Raw genomic sequence first — 25,645 nt, forward strand, 5'->3', positions numbered from 1 at the left:
GACGTGAAAGGGACACATCAAGTAGTTGCCACTTGCACAACCCAACCAGGGCCGGGGACAAACTGCAACCGAGTACGTGCCCTTAGCGGGAACCCAGCCCCGGTTTCTCTGGACCGCAGGCGAAGCTCTAACCGCTGAGCCGAGCCAGCCAGGGCAAGACCTTTTTTTAACTTTGCTCTTGACCTTGAGCTTACCTGGGAGTTGTTAGCATGGAGACACAGTTTTATAGGACCTTTCTGAGTGTGGAAAGAAAATGTAAATTTCTTTCCAGTTTCACCCTGGCCAGTTTTGCTCAGCAGTTAGAGCATCGGCCCGCGGTCTAGAGAGACCCGGGTTCGGTTCCCGCTAGGGGCACGTACCTCAGTTGCAGTTTGTCCCCGGCCCCCCTTGGGGTTGTGCAGGAGGCAGCCACTCGATGTGTCCCTTTCATGTCGATGTTTCTCTCTCTCTCTTCCTCTTTCTCCCTCCCACTCTATCTGAAGAAATATGGAAAAATGTCCTCGGGTGAGAATAAAAAAAAAAAAAATTCCTTTCCAGTTTCTAACTAGATGGAAAACTTGAATATTCAGTAAATGTAAAAAAATTTATAAAATGTGACTATAAAATAATGGAGCTAGTCTTCAAAAATTATACCATAAGATTCAACCTCCATCCGTTAGCTTAAGAATATGCATGAGAAGCCCGGCCAGTGTGGTTCAGCGATTGAGCATTGACCCATGCACCGAGAGGTCGCCAGTTCTATTCCTGGTCAGGACACATGCCCAGGTTGTGGACCAAATCCCCAATGAGGGGGCATGCAGGAGAGAGCCAATCGATGTTCTCTCTCATCGATGTTTCTCTCTCTCTCTCATCCATGTTTCTATCTCTCTCTCCCTCTCCCTTCCTCTTTCTCTAAAAATCAATGAAGAAAAAATAAAAAGAATATGCATGATGAATGTCATGGAAATGATCTAAGGCACTATAATATCTTTTTACTGTTGCTGTAATAAGAAGATACAGCTTCTATTTAATGAACATTTCTGACCACCCACTCACTAGTAGGCACTACTGAGAAGATAAGGGATAAAGGAACGATGCAACAGTCCCTGTCCTTATTCTCTTGAGGATTCTGGGGACATGTGCCTTATGTGCTAGAAAGAATTAGAGCCAAGACTGTGTCCCTTGCTCATGCCCCTGGGATTGTGGGCCCTGTGCTAAGCTAAGGGCTGGGCATCCTAGTGAGTACTTGACCCAGAGGTCTTCCTCAGCCTCTGAAGGATGGTCTTCAGGGAGCTGCATCTGGGCTTTAAAGCCTTGACTACATGAAAATGCGTTTGCTATAGAAGTTTTGTTTGTTTTCTTTTTGTTGTTTTTTTAAGGTAATGTCCAATATATGTTCCAGTCTGTTACATAGTAAGTCATATGAGAAGTTTTACTTTCTCTGGGAGAAAACTAATTCACATTGGCCACCAGGAAACTCAGAAATCTCCAACTACAATGTCAACCCTCATATCTGTCATAATAACGAAAATATCTCCGAGGCTGGATGGCCTGTACACACGTTTTGTTTTGTCCTGTTTGTCATGAAATTCTAATCCACTGCTGTTTTTCCTGGCCCCGTTTCTGTCCTTTCTTACCATTTTGTTGTAGGTACTTCTGGTAAGTTATCTCAAGATCTTAAAGAATGATGGTGGTGTGTAAATAAATAAGCAAAAATAAAATACAATGAACTAATTATAGAGGTGTACCATTTGTTTCACTGACGAAATGGGAGGAATTGGAAAATAACTAGTTTTGGGTTTTTTCCCCAAGGAAATAGAAAATCACCTTGACAAGGACACAGAAGGTTACGATGTGGTGCTTGATGCTATAGACACGATGCAGCGTGTCGCCTGGCACATCAATGACATGAAGCGGAAACATGAGCACGCAGTCCGGTTACAGGTGAGCTCCCAGCTGCGGCGCCTGGGGTGCGGCAGGTGCACTGGCTTCGTCTCGGGTTCGAAATGGAACAATAAGGCCGCTCGAGTATTGCATTCACGGTCTTCATCAGAGTTCTCCCTGAAGAAAGAGCAGGACACCGATAATGCCAATCATTGTTTAGTGTGGTATTTAAGAGGAAGTCCCATCCAGCCGGTGTGGCTCAGTGGTTGAGCGTCGACCCTTGTACACAGAGGTCACGGGTTCGGTTCCCGGTCAGGACACATGCCCAGGTTGTGGGCCCGATCCCTGGTGGGGGACATGCAGGAGGCGACCAGTCGATGTTCTCGCTCATCGACGTTTCTATCTCTCCCTCCCACTTCCTCTCTCTAAAATCAATAAAGAAAAAAAAAATTTTTTTTAAGAGAAAAAGTCCCATGGTAACTTCTAAACTAACAGTTTGTTCATAGCCCCTTCGATGACCCAAGTGAAAAATTAAGTCTCCTGAGGCTTTATCTTATGTTGATTACAAATAAGTAATTCTTATTGAAAGCAACTGTCTCCAAGCTGTTTAAAGGGGTATTTTTATTTTTTAATCCTCACCTGAGGATATTTTTACATTTATCTTCAGACAGAGTGGGAGGGAGAGAGAGAGAGACATCGATGTAAGAGAGACACGTCGATTGGTTACCTTCCGCACGACCCCGAACGGGATTGGGGATGAACCGCATCCTAGGTACATGCCCTTGGCTGGAATCGAGCCCAGGACCCTTTGCTCCATGGGCCAACGCTCTAACCGCTGAGCCAAACCAGCCAGGGCTTAAAGGGGTATTTTAATCTCTATTCCTCTGTCGCTAGTTCGTGCAATGCCATGAGGTGGTACATGTGGTATTGGGATAGGGACTCAGAGGAAGGAGAACTGGGTCTGGAACTTGGTCCTGTGCTATCTCGTTTGAGATGAGACCCACTGTTTCGTTTTAGGGTCCTCATTTTTAAAATAATACAGACGAGGGTTTGCTAAGTTTCCTTCCAGCACCCACATTTTGAGGCCTGAATCCCTAAAAATTTTTGATAGATGCTAAGCCAGTGATCATGTCCTGGGCACCTCAAAAGTTGTAGTATTTAAAAACAAAGGTCATGTGGGCCCAGAGGGAGTCCCGGGCTCTGGGGTGTCCCTGGAATGAGACATAAAGCCCAGAGTGACTGACTCCATGTTCTGCAGGGCACCCATGCCGACTCAGGTGCAAAAGACACATTATTTAGCCCATTAAACCGAAGAGAATTCTGGGTTTCGTCGATAGGCAGCCAGAGTGTGGTGTGATGCAGCTGACTATCAACACTCAAAGGAAGGCAACATTCTAATCTTCTAGGCCATGTCTGTTTTTCGTAGCAGTAAGGAAGGGTTTAATGCTTCATCATTTAAATGTTTCGTGGATAGAATGTCAGATCTATAATGTCAGACGTGATGTCTAATGCGTTTCCAAACGGCTCAATGGCTAGTGCTTCCTACCCTGTGAATGTGTGGCATTCTGAAGACACTGCTGAGTCAGCCGCCGGCGCAGACTCATCTCCACGCCCACCCACTTCCCCTTCCACCAAAGACATCCTGGGTGTCTTGTGGGCCGCTTCATTAGATGCTGTTTGTGGGCATTTTCATCTTTCAAAGTAATAAAACAGCTTCCTTAAGAAAGATGGACATGGAGGTACAGTAAATCCCAAAGACACTTCAAAGTCCCGTTATCAATTTCTACTTATCACGCTCCATTCAAAACAAAGTGATAAAGAAATATCCTTTTTGTTTCCCCCAAATAACTGGGATTAATCTCAGGAAACATCTGAGAAGATGGGTCTTGTAAGGTTTTCCACAGGCCTTAGTTCTGAGTTGCTGATAGGTGGTGTGCGCTTCAGTTTCTGGAAGAAGGTTTTCAAGCCAATAGCTTTGAAGGTCTTTGTCCAGAGAACAGGGGTGAGAAAGTCGGGAGAGGGGTGCCTGTCTGAGAAGGTCACACACCCGTGGCCTCTTTGTGGGGCTTCTGAAAGACGTAACTGGGATGATCTAGGAATGGAAATAAGCAGTTGGCAACTCATCAACTAACAACTTGATTCATTTCTGTTAACCCTTAAATGACACCACCCATAAAGGTAGACAAGTGGCATGGATCATTAGATGCCACACAAATATCTAGACACCGTTCTTGAGACTCAGGAAGTGGGCCGCCGTGTGCTCGCTGCCTTGCCTCCCCTCCTGTTCGGTCACTGGGGACGTTCACTTTTCTCAGGAGATACAGAGTTTGCTCACTAACTGGAAGGGGCCGGACCTGACCAGCTACGGGGAGCTGGTGCTCGAAGGGACCTTCCGCATCCAGCGGGCCAAGAATGAGCGGACCCTCTTCCTCTTCGACAAGCTGCTTCTCATCACAAAGAAGAGAGACGACATGTTCACCTACAAAGCTCACATCCTGGTAGGTCTGAAGGCTGGTCACAGGCAAGGACTCGAGTGGCTTCTTCCTTCCTCTTCCAAGCACGCTCACCTGTGTGCTCTCCTGTGTGCTCTCCGCGCAGTGTGGCAACCTCATGCTGGTGGAGGTGATCCCCAAGGAGCCGCTCAGTTTCAGCGTCTTCCACTACAAGAACCCCAAGCTGCAGCACACGGTTCAGGTAAAGCGACGCCCTCACGTCCCTGCGAGGCCCACGGGCTGCGCGATGGTCACCCTGCACCGGGCAGCCTTTCTAGAGCTTTCTGGCCATGTGGTGTGTTCCCCGTCCGGTCGGAGTGCGAGAGGAGCATCTGACTCTTGTTTGTGGTGGAGGCGGGAGTTGTCTGACTGTCCGAATCTCCTTCCTGTAGGCGAAATCACAGCAGGACAAACGCCTGTGGGTTCTGCACCTGAAGAGGCTGATCCTGGAGAATCATGCGGCCAAGATCCCGGCTAAGGTAAGGCCACGGGGCCGATGAGCTACAGTGTAAAGAAATTCACGTCCTGGGAAGGCAGCCTGGCAGGAAGGAACGTTCAACTTCAAAATAAAGAAAAGTGAGAGATGGGGTTCCCCAGGGACCAACTGAACCAACCTTTCATGCTGAGAGGATTCACGTGTAGGGAGACTCTGTAAAGAGTTGGGGTGTTTTTTTATTTTTAATTGTTGTTTATCCTTTTGAGCTCAAAAGAAGAAAAAATAAGGAAAAGACTATAAATTTCTAGAGAACGAGTAGAAAATAAAGAGCGCTGTGGGAATTATTCAGAGGTGCCCTGAACACCTATGGGAATAAGGCTGGCTCAGGTCCTGGGAAAGGGAGGGAACCAGACCCAGATGAGGCCATGAAGAGATCCATAGATGAAGGAGCCAGCCCTATATTATATAACTGTTTGCTAAGCATGATGAATTAATCAAGGTATTAGCCAAGTGTTGTGGAAGGGTAAAGTGTTCAATTGCAGTTGAGTGGGGAGAGGAAGGAAAACGCCTTTCAGTATCTTGAAGGATGAGGAATATTTTTATCAAGTGGGGGAAATGGAAAAGGGAAACCAGGCTGAGGGAACAGCACCCACAAAACAGAGATGCCTAAGGGCTGAGTCCTCAGGAGGTAGAGCTGGAGGTGAGGCTGGAGAAATGGAAGGCAGTCAAATGGGCAACAAAGAGCTCTGACCCCACACACTAGAGAGCCTGGATTGTATTGGTGGTGGGACAGGTTTTGGAAGGAGAGTATGGCATGGTTTGCCGTGTTCTGAGAGCGTAACTTTGGGGACAGTGTGACAATGAATGGGAGGGGTGAGACTGGAGACAGGAGAGGAATGAATAAGCCACCACAATAGTCTAGAAAAGAGATGAGGGGCACTACCAGGGAGCCACCGTATACAAGGGAGAGCAGATGCAAAAACCCATCATGGAGGCAAAGGGAAAAAGATTTTGCCCACCAAGTGCATCAGAAAAGGGAGAAATAAAAGTCGAGGATGAGTCAGGAGTTAGGCCAAAAGGTTGGAATTGTGCGTTTCAAGATAGACTGAAAGGGGAGGAACCGGCTGGCTGGGAGCCAGAGGGCAGAGCACTGATACTGCGCAGGAGTGGTCAGCTGCAGGTAGAAATTCAGGTCCTGGAAGCTGCAGATCTGGAGGCTCTCTCCACCCAGACAGCAACTGAAGCCCTGAGAGTTGATAGGAGGGCCCATCAAAATGTGCAAAGGAAGAAGCAGCCTTGGGAATCCCAGTGTCTGAGTGATCTGCAGCAGGGTGGGGGTCTGCAGAACCAGAGGGAGAGTAACGGTGAGGTAGTGGGAAACCGGGGAGAAAGGCGTGGTGTCACAGGAAGGAAAGAAGCTCAAAGAGAAAGAGCAAAGTAACAGCCTCCGATGCTGCCCAGGTTAAAACAGATTCAAACAGAAACACAGATATCAGATTCGCCCACTTAGAGACCAGGGGGAAAGAAGGAACAGATTGAGTGTAGGCTTTTCTTTTTTAAAACGGAGTGCAGAAAAGGCAAAAGGTGATAGTTTGGAGAAAGGTAAGATCAAAGAAGACACTCTTTTTAGGTGAAGAATGCGTGGGCATAGTAAACAGAGGGGAAGAAGACAGGGAAACAGGAGATAGAAGGGCTAAGAGGACGGATGCCCCTTGGAATGTGACGCGGGGGGGGGGGGGGGCAGGATGGGATCAAAAGCCCAGGTCTAGGGGTCAGTTTTGGAAAAGGTCAGAAACATCCTCCCTGGGCTGAGAGAGAAGAAAGACAAGAGAGGACAGAGAAGCTTTGAGGTGGGTTTGAGGGAGGATCAAGGGTTTGATTTCACAGAAGTCGGTGGTAATGTCATTTACTGGGCCAGTGACGCAAAGACGGGGTTGGGGTTCCTGAGGCAAAGTGGAAAGGTCCCAACACTTGCTAAACACAGTAACCGATGAAAGGCGGCCAAGACCCAGCTGAAGTTGGCCACGGTGAACCAGGGCGGTGAGGTCATTTCCACATCTGCTCGGTGACTCAGAAACTAGTGTTGAGGACCCTGGATGCACGTGGGTTCCCCAAGGCTGGGGGTTGGTGAGAGGGAAGGTTAGCAGGGCAGGAAGGCGGGGCGCGTCAGCACCTGCGGCAGTGGTCGGACAGGATTTCCAGGCTGAGCAGACAGTGAAACCAGCTGGGGAGATGGCATGCGCTGGGGGTGCTGGCCTTGGAAGTCAGAGAACTGGTTGCGCAGGGTTGGAGGTGGGGAATGGAAGCGGAGATCTGTAGTGAAGAAGGGCCCTTCAGAGTCCTGTCTTAGAGGTAGGGCAGGTCTGAGTGAGGGTGAGGTTCGGGGCAGCTAGGACTGTGCGCGGCTGCTCTGGAGTGGAGGAAAAGGTTATGGGGGTAACATGGCAAGGACCCAGGGCGAGGATTATCCACGTGGATGGTGCAATGCTCTATGCTGGGGTGGGGAGGAGTAAAATGAGGCAGAAAATGGGATGATGATCATGAGAGAAGAACTGGGTGGGATTAAGGAGAACTGACATTTCTCAGAAAGGAGAGTCGATGTTGCTCTGTGTATATTTTGAGAAGCATCTGCAGCACTCTCTCGGGGGCTGTCAGCAACACGTGGTACCCAGGAAATGAGTGTGCATAGGTGTGTGCTTTGACTGAGGCACGAGTCTCATTCTGTCAGGTGTTCCGAGGCGCCAGGGAGCTCATGCAGAGGCGATGGTATTTCTTCATGGTTAGTCATTTGTCGCTGGCCTGAGCTTCGGACCGCCCTTCTGAGCAATGGCAGCGTCTTCCATGAGCCCGCCCGCTGTTTACCTGTCCCTGGAAATTCAAAACAACCAAAGGGATCCCGAAAGGCAGTTACAGGCCATCGCAAAACAAGACTAGCTGACATACCTATCCTCTTTCCGCCACACTGGGTGTGTGCGTTCCAGGCCCTTTCCCTCAGTGTGTTAAAATGGTCATAACAGAACTGTACTTTTTACCTGACTCCCTGATCCTTTTAGAATCTAATTATTTTTCAGCTGCACCTTCTTGAGCACACACACTGTGCTAAGTTTGTATTCTTATTTCACACCTTCTGAGAAAGGCCTTATTCCCCCCATTCCAGAGAAATGAAAGCAGAGGCTCAGAGACTTTCAGCAGATTGTCCCAGTTCATACAGTTGTATGTGACCGAGCCTCAAAGCCAGGTCTGTCTGGCTCCAGAGAGCAAGTCTGCACTACATTGTTCCCCGTGGCGATGAAAACACACTGATTTAATACACTGTATCTGCTATAATGTTATCATAATTTTCTTATTTTATTTAAGCAGACTATTCATTTGAATTTTTCACTTCTTTCCTTGACTATTTCTTAATTTTTTCTTAAAGCTATCAAAATATATTTATTCCTGTTAAATAAAAGAAATGCCTAATGGGGATTTTTTTAAAAACATCAAAAAGGTATCACCTTTTTAAAATAATATTAACACAGCTGTTGGAAATTAATTGGTGTAGTTCTTCCCAACCTCCTTCCAATCCTTTAATTCAATAACGGTCGCTGGCTGCCTCCTACTGGAAAGTTTGGAAATAGCACTTTTGAAATTAAATGTTAAGATTGGAAACATGAAACAAAACACTGCATTCTTGAAGTCAAGTTTATAGACGCCAGAAAAGTTCTTAGAAACAGTCATATTGCCAGTTCATCTACATGGTGTGTAAGTGAACTCTCACCCAAATTAACTGAGAATAAAGGTGAAGGTAGAGACTTTTGCATTTTACATATTCACATGGTTCTGTGTGCACTTCACAGAAACTGAGCTAACATTTGTGTTTGAAATGAATTCCAGCTAGTAATCTCAAAGTCTGAATGGATGGTAAAATATCAGTGTTATAAAAATCCAAGCACCTGTTTTCTCGGTTATGGTGACTACACCAAAACTTCTTTTTTACCCCTTTTGTTAAACAAAATGATTTGCCACTTGTTCTAAGTATTTTTTCTGTGATATCACAGATGATAGAAAGATACAACTAAAATAATTTTGAAGTTGTTTCCAGCAAAATGTTTGCAGGTTCAGTTACACTACCCTTAACAAAGGACAATTACATTAAAGAGGCAAGAAAGGCTACCCAACCTAGTCTTTCTTTTTTGAATCCTTGGGCAAAATGATTCATGTTAGGGTAATTATCTTATCTTTTTTTTATTCCCCTAAGCATTAATAACATGTGGCAACAACAATAATTGTTAAAACCTCAAAGCATTAAACTTCAGAAGGCTGAGGCTGAGCTGGGGAGAAGTATGTGTGGAGGAAGTGAGTCACACACGGTTATGGGCCCGTTCCCTGGGGAGGTGGACAGTCACCTACTTGGGTTGAGTGCCTACCATTCGGTCCTAGTAGCAACGCTGGCCGGTAGGTCCCGTTACCGCCTTCTAGTTAAGGAAACATTCGGAGATGTGAGACCAGCCACAACCCGAGTGCCAGAGCAGGGATCCGTGTCCTTCGGAGCTCTGCCCCCACCCCAGGGAGATTCTAGGGCTCATACAAAGGATGGTAGGTGCAGGGGTGCTGTGGGAGCCAGGAGAGTCTGATGATAATCTCATAGCATTTGGAAGGAGGAAAACAGAAAACCTCCAGCAATCTCTTTTGCAATCAACTCGAAATATCGGAGTGATGAGGGCCAGCTGTGCAGATCTGGGCCCTGTCCCTCGGGCTCTTGTTCAGTAGATGGGGCTGAGTCCAGTCGGTCGGGGCTGGGCAGCAGGACTCTACGTTCTGTAAGCAGCTGACCAACAGATACCCCCTCACCTCTCCCCTTCTCCCTTCCTCTCTCCCCTCCCTTCTTTTTTCCAGGTGGGGGCTGAGGTTGCACTCTGGCGCCTCAGTTGTGCAGCAGCTACTCCCCACGTGGGGGCGCTCATCTGTTTGAACCCCTTAAAAGAAATGTCTAAAAGACATTTAATGTCTAAAAGAAATAATGAGTTTCTTTAGAAGCTTTTCAAAAACCACTTATTCAGGTGGGATAAGACCCATGTTAGAATTGGTAGTTTAAAGCAGAAACAAAACAAAAAGAAAAAAGAAAATTGCAATCATAGCTACACTTTCTTTCTTTCTTTCAGGCCAAGCAAGCAATACTTGAAATGGATGCCATTCGTAAGTTTGCTTTTCTTAATGTTTTGAAATTTCATTTTCTACTTGTATCTATCCCATTTTCTATCTTAAAGTGTATAAAGATGTCATTGTAAGTAAGTAGCAGCTCTCTGCTCATTGTTTTAGCACATAGTCGGCAGACAGTCCTGTTCCTTCCTGACACAGTGACTTGTTTCTACATCGATTCCTCCTGCTTTATCTGTGAGTCACCTGATGGCCGGCCACCTGGCTAGGTCTTGCGTCCACTAACAATGTGAGATATGCTTCCAGGGTCAACTCACCCTACCTCCACCACCACCACCAATGAGGTGGTCCGTTTCCCACCTCACCCCACTGATGGAAAACCTATGTTGATTACCTTTAAGCATCACAATAACTAGATAGTTACTGGTTTTCCCGATAACAGCACAAATCCCCAAATTATAGCTGCCTCACTCGTGTGACTGTTTCTAGGCGTACACAAGCAGTCAGAGAGTACATTTACTTTCCAGTTAAATAGGACCTTGTTGAACAGCATTTACCATGCCCTTGTTACCTCCCAGATCAAGTGGAATAAAAAGACTGACAGCGCCTAGCAGCCAGGTTGGACACGTTTTACCACTTTCAAAACAACGTACTTTGCAGCATCTCCCCAAGCGCAAACCCTGCCTCACGTGCCTTCCCACCCGCAGGTGCAAACTCTCCAGGAGGAGAAAGAAACATTCCCGAGGCAGAAGGATGAGCACCATTGCCACCGAGACCCCATTCCACGGCCCACAGATTCAGGGGAATGACCCCCACGGAGCGCTGGGCGGGGCTCACTGCCCTGTGGTCTCTAAATCCCCACATTGACTCAGTGGAAACCTCTGAGATGTTCTTTTTTCAGAAAAGCACTCCGAAGGGAAGGCAGGGTCAGAGTGGCCATGTGAGGATCAGGAGGAAAGGAAAAGGAAGGTGGGGATCTGGAGAGGTCAGCTCTTACTCTGAGAGTTCCATTCAATAAAATGATTTCCTTATTCCCAGGACCTGGGCTAGCTCTCGGATACCGTTAAGATTTTATGGTGCCCAGAATAATTTCAAGCCACAAATCGGTGCCACATGTCTCTCTTCCAGGCCCAGAACTAGGCCAGAGCAGCCCAGCCCAGGAAAATAACCTTATTTGCCCTACTGTGACCTCAGACTTGGCTGAGTGTGGACCGAGTAGGCCATCCCATTGGACCAAAGGACCTCATTTATGTAACTTTACCTCTGACATTGGAGAAGTCTTTGTGGTCTTTACAACCCTCAGAACTCTCTCGAACTCGGGGTGCCTTTGAAGAGCATTAAGCCCTATCTGAAGAGCACCGGGTGCAGCGCCATCCTTAAATGGTTACCCTCAGGCTTCGGGGTGCAGACTATCACTGGGTCCGCTGCAGGGCTTTAGAGTTAGACCAGATTTCCTTGATCCAACGTCTGGGTACCCCTTAGATGGGGTGGAAAGGCAAACAAACTGTGAAATTCAATAAAAATCCCTTTTCTGAGAAGAGAACCTGAATCACTCATCACATGCTCACAGGAGCAAAGTCTAGACAAACATTAAGAGTCACTGAACTGGAGGGCAGCTGCCACGGGGCAGGAAGGGCCCAGTGTCTTCTGCCAGGCCGGGCCCCAGTGCCTCACCGAACTCTCCAGTGGGTTTACCCTGACGGGCCCTCTGCAATGTAAACAGAGTCCTGAGAGACATATCAACACCAGTCATGGAAGAAGGGGCATCATGTCTGAGAGAATAAATACAGAGATGTCCAAAACAAGGCTCACCCATATTCTGAGAGGCCCTGAGCTCCCTGTTCTCACGGTGCGTGTCCTGTCTTTCCAGATTACCCGGGCTTCTGTTACGGTCCAGAGGGACAGGCGAAAACCCTCTCCACCCAACACCGGCTGAGAAGAAAATCTGGTAATTCGGATGTTGTCATCAACATTTGATAAATATGGGGGACTAGCAATGCACGCCTGACAGAAGGCATTTTCTCTCTGGCTTTGGAGACCTCATCTGAGGCAGATTAAGACGGGGTTCTCAAGCTTTTGTTCTACAAGTATTGTCTACCTACCTCTGTTTTCAGGCGACTGTGGCACATATTGACATCTAATTTTGCTTTGCATAGGGTCTTACCTTAGCAAACAGGTACTTAAAACTTATTTACTATCACTAGGGGGAAAATTGTATCCGATAGATGACACATACCAGAGATTATTCATCCTTAAAACCCTATCACACAGTTGCTGCCCCAGACTCAGGGAGTGTTATTTTTGGTTGTCTCATTTTTCCCCCCTTTGAATCGCTGTTGATTGAGTACCTGCCTGATCTGTGCTAAGGACCTGCATGCGAGAGTAAACGATGCGCAGGATTTCTGCTTGCAAGAAGCTCATAGTCTAGTGGGAGAGTCCAAAGGGGTGACTGAACACCAGCCTGCAGGACAGAGCTGCGGAGACATTGATTGGAAGGAAGGGTGGAGAGCCTAGGGAATGAGGGGTGAGCCCTCCAGGGAGAGAGAGAGCTTCAGAGAGCAGAGGGCCCGTACCCCCCAATGGAGAGAGAATAGACGCGCAGAGGCCCTGAGACTCGAGGCAGCATGTCTCAGATGGGACATCTGTTGTCGGTTGTTCAGAGTGGCTGGGAGGCGGGGTGGGGGTGGGGGTGCAGGTGGGGGTGGGGGTGGGCAGGGTGAAATGCAGAGGATGTGTCTGGAGATCAGAGAGGGGCCTGGTCATGGAAGGCGAGTAGGCCACACAGAGGGTTTGGACTCGATCCTGCAAGCTACCGAAGGATATCAAGCCATGGAATATTTGCCTTTTGAAAACAGAATTCTGGCTCAATGTGGAAAATGCAGTAGGCAGGGAGCCCAGGTGGGACGCTGGGTTAAGATAGCAGCGACCAGAGTGGAGCATTAGTGGGATCCCACAGGACTGATGGATGAAAACAGGAGGCGTTTAGAATGGTGTCCTGGTCAACAACTTGGGAGGGTAATGTCAGTGATAATCCAGATGAGAAATACAGAAGGAGGGGCAGATGTGGGGCGAGACTGGTGTGCTGAGATCGAGACGTGTGGTATTTGCCGGATCCATGGGAACGCTGGGGACATGTCAGAGTGGCAGTTGGCATCTGAGGTCTGAGGCTTGACCCAGAGGTCTGGGACAAGAATGTAAAGTTGAACATTATCAGCTTATAGGTGGTGGTTAAAGCTAAGGAAATTGCTCCACCAGTTGGTAGGGTGGGTATTCTGTTATGTGATTCTCGGCTGCACAGCTTAATGTTTTGTTGAGGTGAATGGCTTGCTATTAATATCTCTAAGCAGTGGGGATTTAAGTAAATTTGATGGAAAATTTCTATAACTGAATTAATTTGCCCATAGCTAGTAATTTACTTATAAAGAAAAAAATCCTGGTTTGGTTTTGCAAATGATGCTGGCTTTATTTTTTCCTCCCAGAACCTTCCTCAAGATCACATAAAGTTTTGAAGGCCAGTGGTAAGTCCTAAAATAGCTTTTTTTCCCCATTCTTGTTGATATCCACTAAGTCAAACCATATACACAGAAAAGTACCAGGTGAATTATAGATTGACGGATTTGATTAACTTCAATAAATAATAGTGCCCCATTATAAAATGTAAAGCCAAATGACATAAAATGTTTTCAGTATAGATAACAGGCATAGGAAGATTAATATTACTACCATAAAAAAGAAATCCGCCTGGCCGGTGTGGCTCAGTGGTTGAGAGTCGACCCATGCACCAAGAGGTCACCGGTTCGATTCCCGGTGAGGGAACATGCCCAGGTTGCAGGCCAGATCCCCAGTGGGGGGCATGCAGGAGGCGGCCAATCGATGTTCTCATTGATGTTTCCATCTCTCTCTCTCCCCCTCTCCCTTCCTCTCTTTCTAAAATCAATAAAGGAAAAAAAAAATTTTTTTTTTAAATCCTACGCCCTGGCCGGTTTGGCTTCGCGGTTAGAATGTCGGCCTGTTGACCAAATAGTCATGGGTTCGATTCTGGTCAAGGGCACGTATCTTGGTTGAGCTTCGAGCCCCAGCCCTGGTTGGGGTTGTGCGGACCAATTGATGTGTCTCTCTCACATCAATGTTTCTCTCTCTGTCTCCCTCCCTCTCACTCTATCTGAAAATCAATGGAAAAATATCCTCGGGTGAGAGTTTTTATAAAAGAAAGAAAGAAATCTTATATATCAAAAAGAAGAGGCAATGGACCTTTTTTTTTTTTTTTTAAGGCAGAAAATATAATTGGGCAGTTTCACAGAAGAAACACAAACTGCCAATTAAATGTATACATGGTCACCCATGTTAGTAATCAGAAAAATCACACATTTAAGTGAGATAAATAGACGGGGGAAGCTTGAGTTTTACCTAAAGATATAGAAAAACAGGTATTTTGAAACTATTGGTGTGTAAATGTCTGCAAGCTTTTTGGAGCAAAATCTGGTAGTGTCCAGTGACATTTGAAATGTGCATTGCAGGGAATATTTTGCAGCTGTCAGAAAGAAGGAAGTACGTCTCCATGCACTGACAAGTGTGTCCACATATATTTAGCAGGAAATGCAATGTTGCATAACGCACCTTTATTTAAAAGCAAACATTGTGCTTTGTGGTGGGATGGGGCAGCGGGTGGGGACCTGGAAAGATGAACATCCAACTAAGTTTGGTTACCTCTGCGGGCTGGGGTTCATAGAGAGCATTTCATCACTTCTTACTTTCTATGCTTCTGGAATTATACAGTTTTTAAAGATGAGATGCTCATATTCAAGGTATCTGTAAGGGTCTCTATAAGGGTGCAGCTCTGTGACTCCATCCCCAGAATCCCAGGTGTACCACTTCTTAGTCACAGTGCCAAGGTGACCCTGTCGACAAATGCTGTATCTTTCAGTTATACCCAATAAGCTGTTTTAAAATTAACAGAAGCATAGTTGTATGTTTAAGTGATTTTCATGGCTTAAGCCATGTGGATTTTTTCAGATAATGCATATTTGGGTCGGGTGAAGCTTTTGAAACATATTAGCATGAATCAGTCCGTTGCTCTCAGGGATTAAGGAAGATACTTAACACTCAGATGTATATAAGTTGTTTCACCTCAAGTACAGGGCATAGAACCAATTTAACTTAGAGGCATTTCCTGAAAATTAGCTCTAAAGGGCCTAGAAGCCTCTGGGGCTTTTACTGTGAACAATATGCTTAAAAGTCCTATAAAATATGAGTGCTTACCTGTATACAAGATACATTTTTAATCCACAAACTTAAAAAAAAACAAAACATTTCTTTTTCAGAAACAGCACAAGACATCCAAAAGGTAAGCACTCTTACGTCTCTTATTTTGAAATGTGCACTTCCGGCATTTCTCACAGGTACTCTTATATGTCCCATCCCAGCCTCCGTTCCAAGTGTAAACAACTATTTTACATTTTAGATGTGAGGACCCATCCTTATAGTGTCCCTCCCCTCTCTGAACTAAGGCAACACTTCCTTCATCCCCCTGCCCCACCTTTCACCTCAGAAGCTGCAAGGTGACCTTAGGGTGCGATGCCTGTACCTCCCAGGGCGGTCCATCCACACTGTCCTGCATGTGTAAGACCGAGGTTCTTGCATCCTGAGAATTGCTTCCTTCTCAAAGCATTTGCCTTTACTCACAAAGATCCCCTACTAAGAATATGGTCCTGCTGGTGGTGTAAGAGGTGTGATCCTATGTCATCTAATGAAATTTTGCTATGACAGGTTTTGATTTTTCCTCCTCTGATAAAAGGTTAGGAGAAACGGAATAAAAATGGTATGCTTCACTGGAAGATATATATTTTGACTTATGAAGTACGGAGACCGCATCCTGACTAATTAGACCATGCCCAAAATGGATCCTGATCAGTTGTCTCAATGAACAGTTCTTAGAGATCAGGCCGTGGCTTCTTGTTTAACGTTCTGTATTTGAAAGGATGTAACTACGAAGCTGTCACTTGTAATACTTAGCCCAGGGCCAGAGCACCCATGTTAATAAATGCTCTATCTTTCCGTTAGAGCCAATTATATGTCTAAAAGTCAATATATTCTTATCTCTAAGTGATTTTCCTAAAATTAGGGCATATAGATTTTCTTCGGATAGTGCATATTTTTGTTTGAAATTGATCAACATGAATTGGTTCATTGTCCTAAAATACAACATGAGATTTTGATTATTTAATCTACTCTGTTTTCATAAACAAATGCTAGGGGGGAGGGGCACTCTTTAAGGCAGCAAACCGAGAGCCAAGCCCCGCTCAGCCCTACGTGGGGGAATCGCTCTATCAGTCCTAGGGATACAACCTCAAGAGATTCTTGGAAAATTTCTACAGTAGTGATCAAGCCAGGTCTCTATATGGGGGATGGCTAAATCCTATAAAATCTGAAGACAAGAAAGATAGAAAGAAAGCACCGATGTACTTTTTGCTTAGTGGTAAAATTCCGTCTCCTAATAGTAATGAACATAGACTAAATGCAAGGAGAACAGATATACTGATGACTAAAGAGCTTGTAATAGAGCATATTCCATAATAATATCTTAATACTTCCCCCAGAATATATATTCCAATGCCATGTGTGTTTGTGTATGTATATATGTGTGTACATGTATGTATATGTGTATATATATAGAGAGAGAGATGGAGGGGAGAGGGACAGAGAGAGAGTAAGCACATATAGAAGCTGTGCATTAAGACACGAGTGGATGCAAACCTGTTTCTGCCACTTACATGCTGTAGAACGACAGGCAAGCTGTTAACTTTACCAAGACTTAGTTTCCTAATTTATAGAATTGTTATAAAGTTTAAAAATGTGATACTGTGTTTTTAAAAGTACTCAGTACAGTATTTGGAACAAAGCAAGTGTTTCATAAGCGACAGTGACTATCGCATCACTGTTAAATAGCCATAATGCCGAGAATGTGGAAAAAGTGGGGGAAGGTCCATCGTAGCTCTGGGAAACAGATCTATGTCGAGCCCAGTCTATATACTGATTATTTTTTAATCTAAGAGCTTCGTCAGTTCTTCTAATGATTTATTTTATGTAAAATGTCAGCTTCCAAAGTATTGCTATCTTCAACTGAAGTGGAGTTACCTTAAAAATATACTCTGATATTAACAATTTAGGTTTCCTAAGTTTCTAAAACATCAAGGAATTTTTCTGGGATGAAAGATTTTTAAGACATATGACTTCTGGTGTTCACAAAATCATTTTGTTATACTTTCAAAGTGTTTTGTTCTGATTTAGCTGGATAATATTGACTGGTTTTATTTTATAAGATGTAGTTACTGGGCGCCTATATTTTATAAACATTATAAACATTACACCAGTGAGACTGGGTAAGATGAAAGAGGAGAGATACTAAAGGGAAAAAAAGTAGAACCATGAATATAATACCATATATGTAATTATGTGTATACACATATGTCCACGTGTGTGTATTCATTTTTTCCTAGACCTCAAATGATCCACGGTTCTACTATGTGAAAAAATAAAATAAACAAAAGATTAAATCACTAATTGAATTTTTTTAAATATGTAATAGAAAATAACATTCAGGATGAAATTTTATTCTTTCCCTTCCAACCTGTCTCTCCCTGATAGACAGACAGATAGACATATTTACAGGTGATATTCCAAGGCAATATGTATCTGTTTCATTGACAAGTGATGAAAAATTCTTGCTAGTTTGACATTTCCAATAGATTACTATAGTGTTTTGATCAGAAAACATGTCCCCGGTACTAATTAGTTTGAACCGGTCTTCCTCCTATCGAATAAACTCTTTGAAGCTATTCTTCATACCTTCAGACGCCCTCAGAGGGCCGTCGCGCCCAGTCTGCACAACTGAGCTCCATCAAAAAAGGTTCCAGCTTATCAAAGGCCCCATTGTCTTCTTGGATTAGACATCATTAATGTCACTCATATTTTACTTCCTAGCAGGCATCTAAATATTACTTAATTAAGTATATTTTGAAAGAAAATAAAAATTGCATTAGCTCAATAGTGGACTAAATTACATTCTTGCAACAAAGGCTGTTTGCTTAGATCCTGTACTAAGGCAGGACTGGCCAGGTTCAGGGCGGGTCTGCAGAGTTAAGGGAAAACGTTGGGATGAGCAGTCAGATCACTGACGGGGCTTCTGGTATACCGGAAACCGTCACAGGACTCCTAGGAGTCAGGCCCCAAATGGAAACAGGATACCACGCTCTTGTCATCTATCTATGTTCACTTATATAATGTTATCTGCCGAGCGCACACTGGAATTATTGGATGCCTCTAAGAAGTTTCTATATTTAGCTGATTCCGAGCACTGGGGTAAGGGATTTGGAGTTAGGCCTGGGTTTGAGTCCTACCCTTTCTATTGGCTACCGAGAGAAAGTTATGGAATTCTCATGAGCCTAGATTTCCTTCCTGGGAAACTGGTACAATCATATCTAATCCACAGAGTGATTGTGAACATTGAGTTTGCAGGGTGTCTGCAAACGGCCTACGTTATTTCCAAGGAAATACCAGTTCCTGTCCGTTCTGCCCCTGTTGCAAGAATCTGAAGTGCTCTTCCACTCTGTTACAATCATCACTGCTTACTGATCATATTCTTTATGAACTTTACTGCTTAATGGGGTGGGCAATGTGTAAAGACAGGAGAATGTGGTAAATTATGTGCCCACAGTGCTGTGATTCAATCGACACGTTTCTGTCCCCCTCAGGTTTCCAGAGAGGAAGGGTCTCCCCAGCGGACTTCGGCAGGGCCCTCTCCCGCCCAGAGGAACAGCCAGCCCAGCGGTTCTGCCATTCTCAGTGCACTTCGTGGGGGTGGAGCCATCAGAAACATCTGGACAGACCACCAGATCAGGCAAGCCTTGTTTCCCAGTCGACGGTCCCCGCAGGAGAACGAGGATGATGAAGATGACTACCAGATGTTCATGCCATCATTTTCCTCTTCAGACTTGAACTCTACCAGACTGTGTGAAGACGGCACTTCGAGTCGTCCTTGTAGTTGGCACATGGGACAGATTGAGTCCACAGAGACCACTAGTTCTGGCCACAGGGTGGTTAGGCGGGCAAGCAGTGCTGGTGAGAGCAACACATGCCCTCCAGAAATCAGAATCAGGGACGGTGAGGGCTCTCAGTACGGTCCCCGAAGGGAACTGCAGAATGACCCTAAAACAGAAGGGCAGGACAGAATGATTCCCTTTGGGTCATCGATAGAGTTGACTATTGATGATATAGACCATGTCTATGATAACATAAGTTATGAGGACTTAAAACTAATGGTTGCTAAACGGGAAGAAGCTGAATCCACTCCCCCCAAATCAACCAGGGACTCTGTTCGACCCAAGAGCACCCCGGAGCTGGCCTTCTCAAAGGGGCAAGCCAGCCACGAGAAGAACTCTCTGCATGCAAAGAGAGAGGGACCTCTGCCAGGTCAAGAGGCATCGAACCAAAGCGCACATGACCTCGAGGCGGTAGAGGAAAACATCTATGACACGATCAGGCTCCCCGACCCACCCTCGCTGGATTTCACGTGCAGCAGCCTGGAGCGTCCCAAGAGGAGCACCTTCCTGGGTCTGGAAGCCGACTTCACGTGCTGTGATAGCCTGAGGCCCTTTGTGTCCCAGGACAGCCTCCAGTTCAGCGAGGACGAGGCGCCTTACCACCCGGGAGCCTCTGATAATGATTACTTGAGTTTGCTGTATAACTCGTTCAGCTGTAACTTGTCAATAGCTGATAAGTCTATATCTGATCAGCTGTCTGAAGAAGTAGACGAAATCTGGAATGACCTGGAAAATTACATCAAGAAAAACGAAGTCAAAGCTAGAGACCGGCTCCTCGCAGCGTTTCCCGTTAGCAAAGATGACGTACAGGACCGGCTGCACTCGGAGAGCACGCCCGAGCTGAGCAGAGACGCGGGCCGGGCCTTGTCCACACTCTCGCTGCCCGAGAGCCGTGCCCTGCTCACGCTGAAGGACCGGCCGGGCAGAGTCAGCCGGGCCAGCTGCCCGTTGGAAGAAGACCTCATCGCTAAAGAAAGCTCCTTTGTGAGCCTTAACCGGCTCTCTCTGGCCAGCCAAGTGCCTCCCGTGGAAAATCCCTATGACTTGGCCAACAGCAGTCTGTCCCAAACAGACCTGGACAACCCTGACCCTGGGGTGGACGCCACAGATAAGACCAAAAGCAGAGTGTTTATGATGGCGAGGCAGTACAGTCAGAAGATCAAGAAGGCGAATCAACTTTTAAAGGTGAAGAGCCCGGAGCTGGAGCAGCCGCCAGCCAGCCAGCAGCATAAATCTGTGCACAAGGACCTGGCAGCCATCCTGGAAGACAAGAAGCAAGGAGGGCCCGCCATCGGTACGTTCCTCACCTGCTTTCCTCCCTCTTGACAGTAAGGTGTGAGCGCAGCCGTCAGGTTCTAAACGGCCGTGAGACAGTGAGCACATTGTCGCTCAGATGTCCATTTTCTCAGACTGCAGACTCACTAACGTGGGCTGTCCTAAAGCGAATGTTCCCCCCACCTTGCTAAATTCTGCCAGCTGGGCTGATAATCAGATTGACGTGAGACAGAGTAACAGGAGGAAGTGTCAAAAACGTATTACAGGTGTATATGTGGGGGCTGCCCGACATATACATTGAGCAGTTGAGGCTTATATGTCGATCTGGGGCTAAGGAGAAGGGGGATGTGGTTTGAGGTCCCAAAGGGCAGGAAGGCAGCTCAGTGGAGAAAAGCAGTGTTTGGTAAATCAGTGTTTGGGGGAGCATTGTTAACAATGGGACACAGAGAACTTGGAACAAATGGGCCTTGCTAAGTTTCTTCCTGTCTATCACTAGTTTTTTGTGTGTGTGTGGTTTTTTTTTATCCTCACCTGAGGACATTTTTCCTTTTTTGTTCAGATAGAATGGGAGGAAGAGAGAGAGAAACATCAATGTGAAAGGGACACATGGAGTGGCTGCCTCCCGCACGACCCCAACCAGGGCCGGGGACGAACTGCAACCGAGGTACGTGCCCTTGATCAGAATCGAACCCAAGACTCATTGGTCCGCGGGCCAACGCTCTAACCGCTGAGCCAAACCGGCCAGGGCTATCACTAGTTTTTATAAAACTATAGAATAATGGCTCCCTTCCTGAAGCAGGCCCTCGATCTAAATTCCTTCTAGGCAGTTAGGGGGAAGGTCAAAGGTTTTTCCTGAGTCTTTCTTTTCTTAAAAATAACCAGCTTAAAAAAATCAATATGCCAAAAGGCATCTTTTAGGGTGGCATACTCTGTTCCCCTTCACCGACAGACAACACAGACCCTTTCCCACGTCACCGTCTCATGCAAGTCAGAGGGTGGTCTGGTCTCGGAGGGCTTTCCAGTGCGTTTACCATGGTCACTCCAGATTTGCTGTTGTAAGGCGTTTTCTCCAACATGACCTGAACCGTGGGGAAGCGTGACCGGTTTACCCTGTGGCATCTAGAGCTATTCCCTGTGCGTCACTGTGTCAGGAGGAGGCGCTCGGGGAAGCTTTTACGGTTTGAAAGCATAAGGGCCAGGGTTGCTCTTTACACCAGAATCCCAGCCAACGCGCCTACTTGTCCTAGCAGACAAAAAGGAATCCTTTATGCATTTTTCAAAGCTGTTCAGTTTTTTCCTCTTGTATTTCAGTTACTAGTTGATATTGTTTTAAATACCTGCTATAATTCATTTACTACCGTTTCATTTGGTTTTCTCATATACACTTCCAAGATGTTTAATTCTTTTAGTTAAGCCTCCTTTGTGGGGCAGAACTAAACCAGGATCTCAGGTGTGATACTGGTATGATTAGGACTAAAGGAATGAGGTGTCCATGGCTTGACTTTTTTCTCTGGCTAAATTAGAGAGGCCAAAACTCAACGCTGACCTTGGTGGTGTAGTGTAGATGGGAATTAAGCACACAAATGTCATGAAAAGAATCCCTTGCGTCCCGCCCCCCCGCCCCCCAAGGGGCGCTGGCTCTCACCTGAGGACCTTTTCACCTCTAGATCTAGAGAGATTTCTAGGATTAGGCCCAGGAATTAGCATTTTAAATTAGTGTGACCTTTCAATCATATTTCAAGAATCCCTGCCCTAGATTTTCTGACAAAGGACCACCTCAGCATCCAGTGAGAGGAGAAGGTTCTCCCATTAAAAGTAAAAGCCAGACAGCTGAGCATCAGGGTGCGTTCAGATACTTAGCTTAATGGCCACCTGGCTCCTCTGGCCAGAATTCCACCCCTGCCTTCTTTCTTTGGGTTTGGTTTCTTTATCTGTGGAAACCAGAGAATACGAAGGGGATATCCAAGTCCTAGATGAATCTACAAATCTCATGACAAGAATCTATAGGGAAATTTTTTTTTAAGTTTGAGAGTATTTAAGAATTGTCTAAAGCTCTACTCTTTTCTTAGAGCTAATCACACAGCCCGATTTCTTAACAGATTGGGAAGTTAAGCCCTGGAATTGTCGCCTGAAGGATTTTACAGACTCTCTGAGATGTTTTTCTTTTCAAATAAAGGTTTAAAGCAATTTTCGAATGAATGTGAGAGACACTACATCGCATATATTTTTCCCTTTGCAATAATATGCTTGAATTAATTCATGTCCCCTTTGCAATGCCAGATTGCTAAACTGGTTTGTCGTTTTACACAGACCATGAGACCAAGTTCCAGCTGCAGAAGGGCAGTTTGGGGCATAGATGGCATTGGAAATAGTAATGAGTTGGCAGTGCAACCACGGACTGAATCTGGGCCAGGGCTCCTCCGAATGAGAGAAAGTATAATACTAAAGTGTCTGATGATGATGGATTATGCCAGCAGACTGTCCTTTAGAAAGTGGTACATCCCTGAGCCAGATTGTTTTGAACATAGACCATCCATTAAAATGCAAAACTCCAACCTTGACAGAAACGCATCCTTCAATACCGAGTCTAGGGCTTATAGCTACCTTGAGTAGCCTTCTTTGTTATGCTGCCTTTATGTACGAGTAGATTTCCCCTTGTGGTTTTCTTTTGCTTTTCACTTTTGGTTTGTTGTTTTTGTTTTGCCTGCTGGTGTGTCTTGGGATCCCATAGGATCGTTTCTCAGCTTTATGTCTGGGTCCTTTCTTGGCATGGTGAGCTACTGTCATGTTCTCCCCATCAAAGAGGAGAAGACCTCTCCCAAGTCATCTTCTGAGAGTGGAGTCGTCCCTAGGGCCTTCCATCTCTCCGACCTGAGGAATCTTCCATCTGGGTGGATCGAGACCACTTCCTGTGCCCACTAGGCTTTCAATCAGTTGACGTGATGACACCTTTTCTCTCTCTTGTTTATCTGGGCACAGGACGTCGTCATCGAATGGACCGATTCTCCAGACTTCTCCGTGTGGGCCTTGCCACTTTGCCAGGAGCTTGCTCTCGGTGTTGTCCGGAAGGAGGAGCACCCTATTCACCTGCCGACACTCTCGAGCACCTTTATTGAACTCTCTAGCCAGGGTCTCCAGGCCCCGGGTCAGATTTCCGCCTAGAAATCACTCCTACCTGTTAGAGCCTGGCGTAGCTCGCTGGCCATTCGGTCCACTCAGGCCTCCCTCCTTTTGGCCCTTGAGACCAGGGAGGCCTTGGGGTTCTCTTTTCTGTGTGATATTTGGTGTGGGAGAAAAGTCCGTACAGGCTTGAGGAACTCTCCTTGCAGTGCCAAGTAGGGGGGGCAAGGTAACATTTTATGCTTTGGTCTACATCTCAAGCAACATCAGAAACAGTGATTTTAATCCTCTGTCTTGAAAACAGTGTATTTCATACTCCTCTCAGCAAGCATCCCTTCAAATTTTTATCTGGAATCGTAAGAACGCCCTTTCAAACTTACAAAAGAGAAATAAACCAGAGTCGGCCTTGGGTTTGTCACGTGATGACAACGCGCATGTTGTCTAAAGACTGTTAAAGCCAGAGCGAAGGCTGAGGGAACGTGGATCCGGCTGGCTAATCTTAGGCTGCAGTGTCATCTTGGGCTGGCTGTTCCTGCACATCTGGCTAAAGGAACCTAATGATAGCCGCTGCTCTGGAAGCTTGTCTCTTGTTCACATTGGCATCAAGCAAGCTACAGACTCTCTTAGATGGTCAAGCTGAGATAAAAACAAAAAACAAAAACTGAGACGCAGTATATCGTCTACTTGTAAGATACTTTTTATTTCAAATTTATAAATGGCCAACTTTTTTATTATCCAAAGAGAAACTGTATGCATTATGAGTTACTTATAAGGAGCATTTTAATCAAAGGTTATCTTCCTGTTCCTCCTTCCCTGCTATGCCCGATTTCTAGGCTGCCTTTCCACTCTCAGTGGGATGCGCTTCGGGAAGCACATCTATTTTCAACACCATGCTTCAAATAAAAGGGGGCAGACCAAAAATTATCTGAGTAATTCAGTACTTCTTGAGACCAGTTTCTATCTCAAACTATGCTTGGTGCTCTGCAGGGATTTGTTCTCCAAGATCAAAAGCTCACGGACTAGCTAGAAAAATAAACTAACCCATATAAAACAGCTAGGAACACAAGAGTGTGTGTGTGCATGTAGGCATGTACATGCATGTATGCACAGCCAATAGCTCAGTTTTGCTTGCATGATACAGCTGCACACTAAGTATATACAGCTACACACTAAGTATATAAGACTTCAGAGAAAGAAATCAGTTAGACCAAGATTCATGGAAGGGGTAGGGCTTATGGAGGGTTTTGAGAAGCAAATAGGACTTATTAAGCAAAGGAAGAAAAAGAGTGTGATAAGGAAGAAAAAGCCATGAAAAATACTACAGATATTTTGGATGACACATGGTTTCAGATGATCTGAGCCACCATGTTCTAACGTCAAGAGCTAATTGTTCTTATTGAACTTTAGGGTTACATGTGGGTATCAGAACAGCGTGACTGAGTTTTTAACTTAGCACTCACTGTTTTCCCCAAAGCTGTTCTCTTCTGGGGATCTTGTGAGAGCCTTCCTGGTTCAGCTGTGGGATCAGCCCTGGCCTAAGAGAATGGCTTGGGCACACCATCTGACTTTCAGGTGGGACTACTAGCCAAAAACTCTTTCTAAAGGTCCAGCTGCCTTTGGTTGGGGTTCATAGTTAATGAAACATTATAGATTTCAGGATGGTTAACGTGGCTACCTTGATGTCCATGTAGACTTTCAATCTCCTAAGGGGCTGCCAAATCTCAATTGGTATTGAGAGTCTTTACTATGCCCCTTAAGGAGTAATAGCTAAGTATTTATTACTAGAAATTATAAACTAATAATCTCTGTCCTTCCAGGGGATTTGGATTTGAAAAGCTGAGGGATTTGGATATAGGGTCTATAATGAGAAGTTAAACAGACTATTTGTCCTGATTGCAGGAACCAGGGGCAAGTAACTTGAGGGGTTTGCAATTAAAGGGTACACTGAATAATAGCTGATTTCTGTCCTCATAGAAGATAGACTCAAGAGAAACGGCAGACACTGAACTAAAAATTTAGTTTAAACTGAAGGAATAATTTACTAACAACAGATTACTAAAACTATAAAGAGCTTAGTGAAGAAAATGTAATGTCACTTGCTGGTTATCCCACATGGGCTAGGTTCCCTTTGTAGAGACTGCAGATGTGGTCTGAGTGATTTATGAGGTGCCTGGAATTCTTTGATTCTAGGGTAGTCGTGTTAGTACTTGGTTGAAGATTTG

General features: G+C 45.5%; 1 protein-coding gene across 1 annotated transcript in view; it reads left to right on the forward strand.

Moving 5' to 3' along the window:
• Nucleotides 1–25,645, forward strand: part of PLEKHG1 (pleckstrin homology and RhoGEF domain containing G1) — a 211,446-nt gene that overhangs the window by 181,444 nt on the left and 4,357 nt on the right. The window contains exons 9-17 of the mRNA XM_036248920.1: nt 1,792–1,923; nt 4,179–4,361; nt 4,462–4,557; nt 4,748–4,834; nt 9,936–9,969; nt 11,801–11,878; nt 13,410–13,448; nt 15,252–15,274; nt 18,681–20,322. Of these exons, the coding sequence (XP_036104813.1) occupies nt 1,792–1,923; nt 4,179–4,361; nt 4,462–4,557; nt 4,748–4,834; nt 9,936–9,969; nt 11,801–11,878; nt 13,410–13,448; nt 15,252–15,274; nt 18,681–20,322 (2,314 nt within the window). The remainder of the gene's footprint in view (nt 1–1,791; nt 1,924–4,178; nt 4,362–4,461; nt 4,558–4,747; nt 4,835–9,935; nt 9,970–11,800; nt 11,879–13,409; nt 13,449–15,251; nt 15,275–18,680; nt 20,323–25,645) is intronic.

This window comes from Molossus molossus, unplaced genomic scaffold, assembly GCF_014108415.1.
Source record: "Molossus molossus isolate mMolMol1 unplaced genomic scaffold, mMolMol1.p scaffold_m16_p_8, whole genome shotgun sequence".
NCBI lineage: Eukaryota > Metazoa > Chordata > Mammalia > Chiroptera > Molossidae > Molossus > Molossus molossus.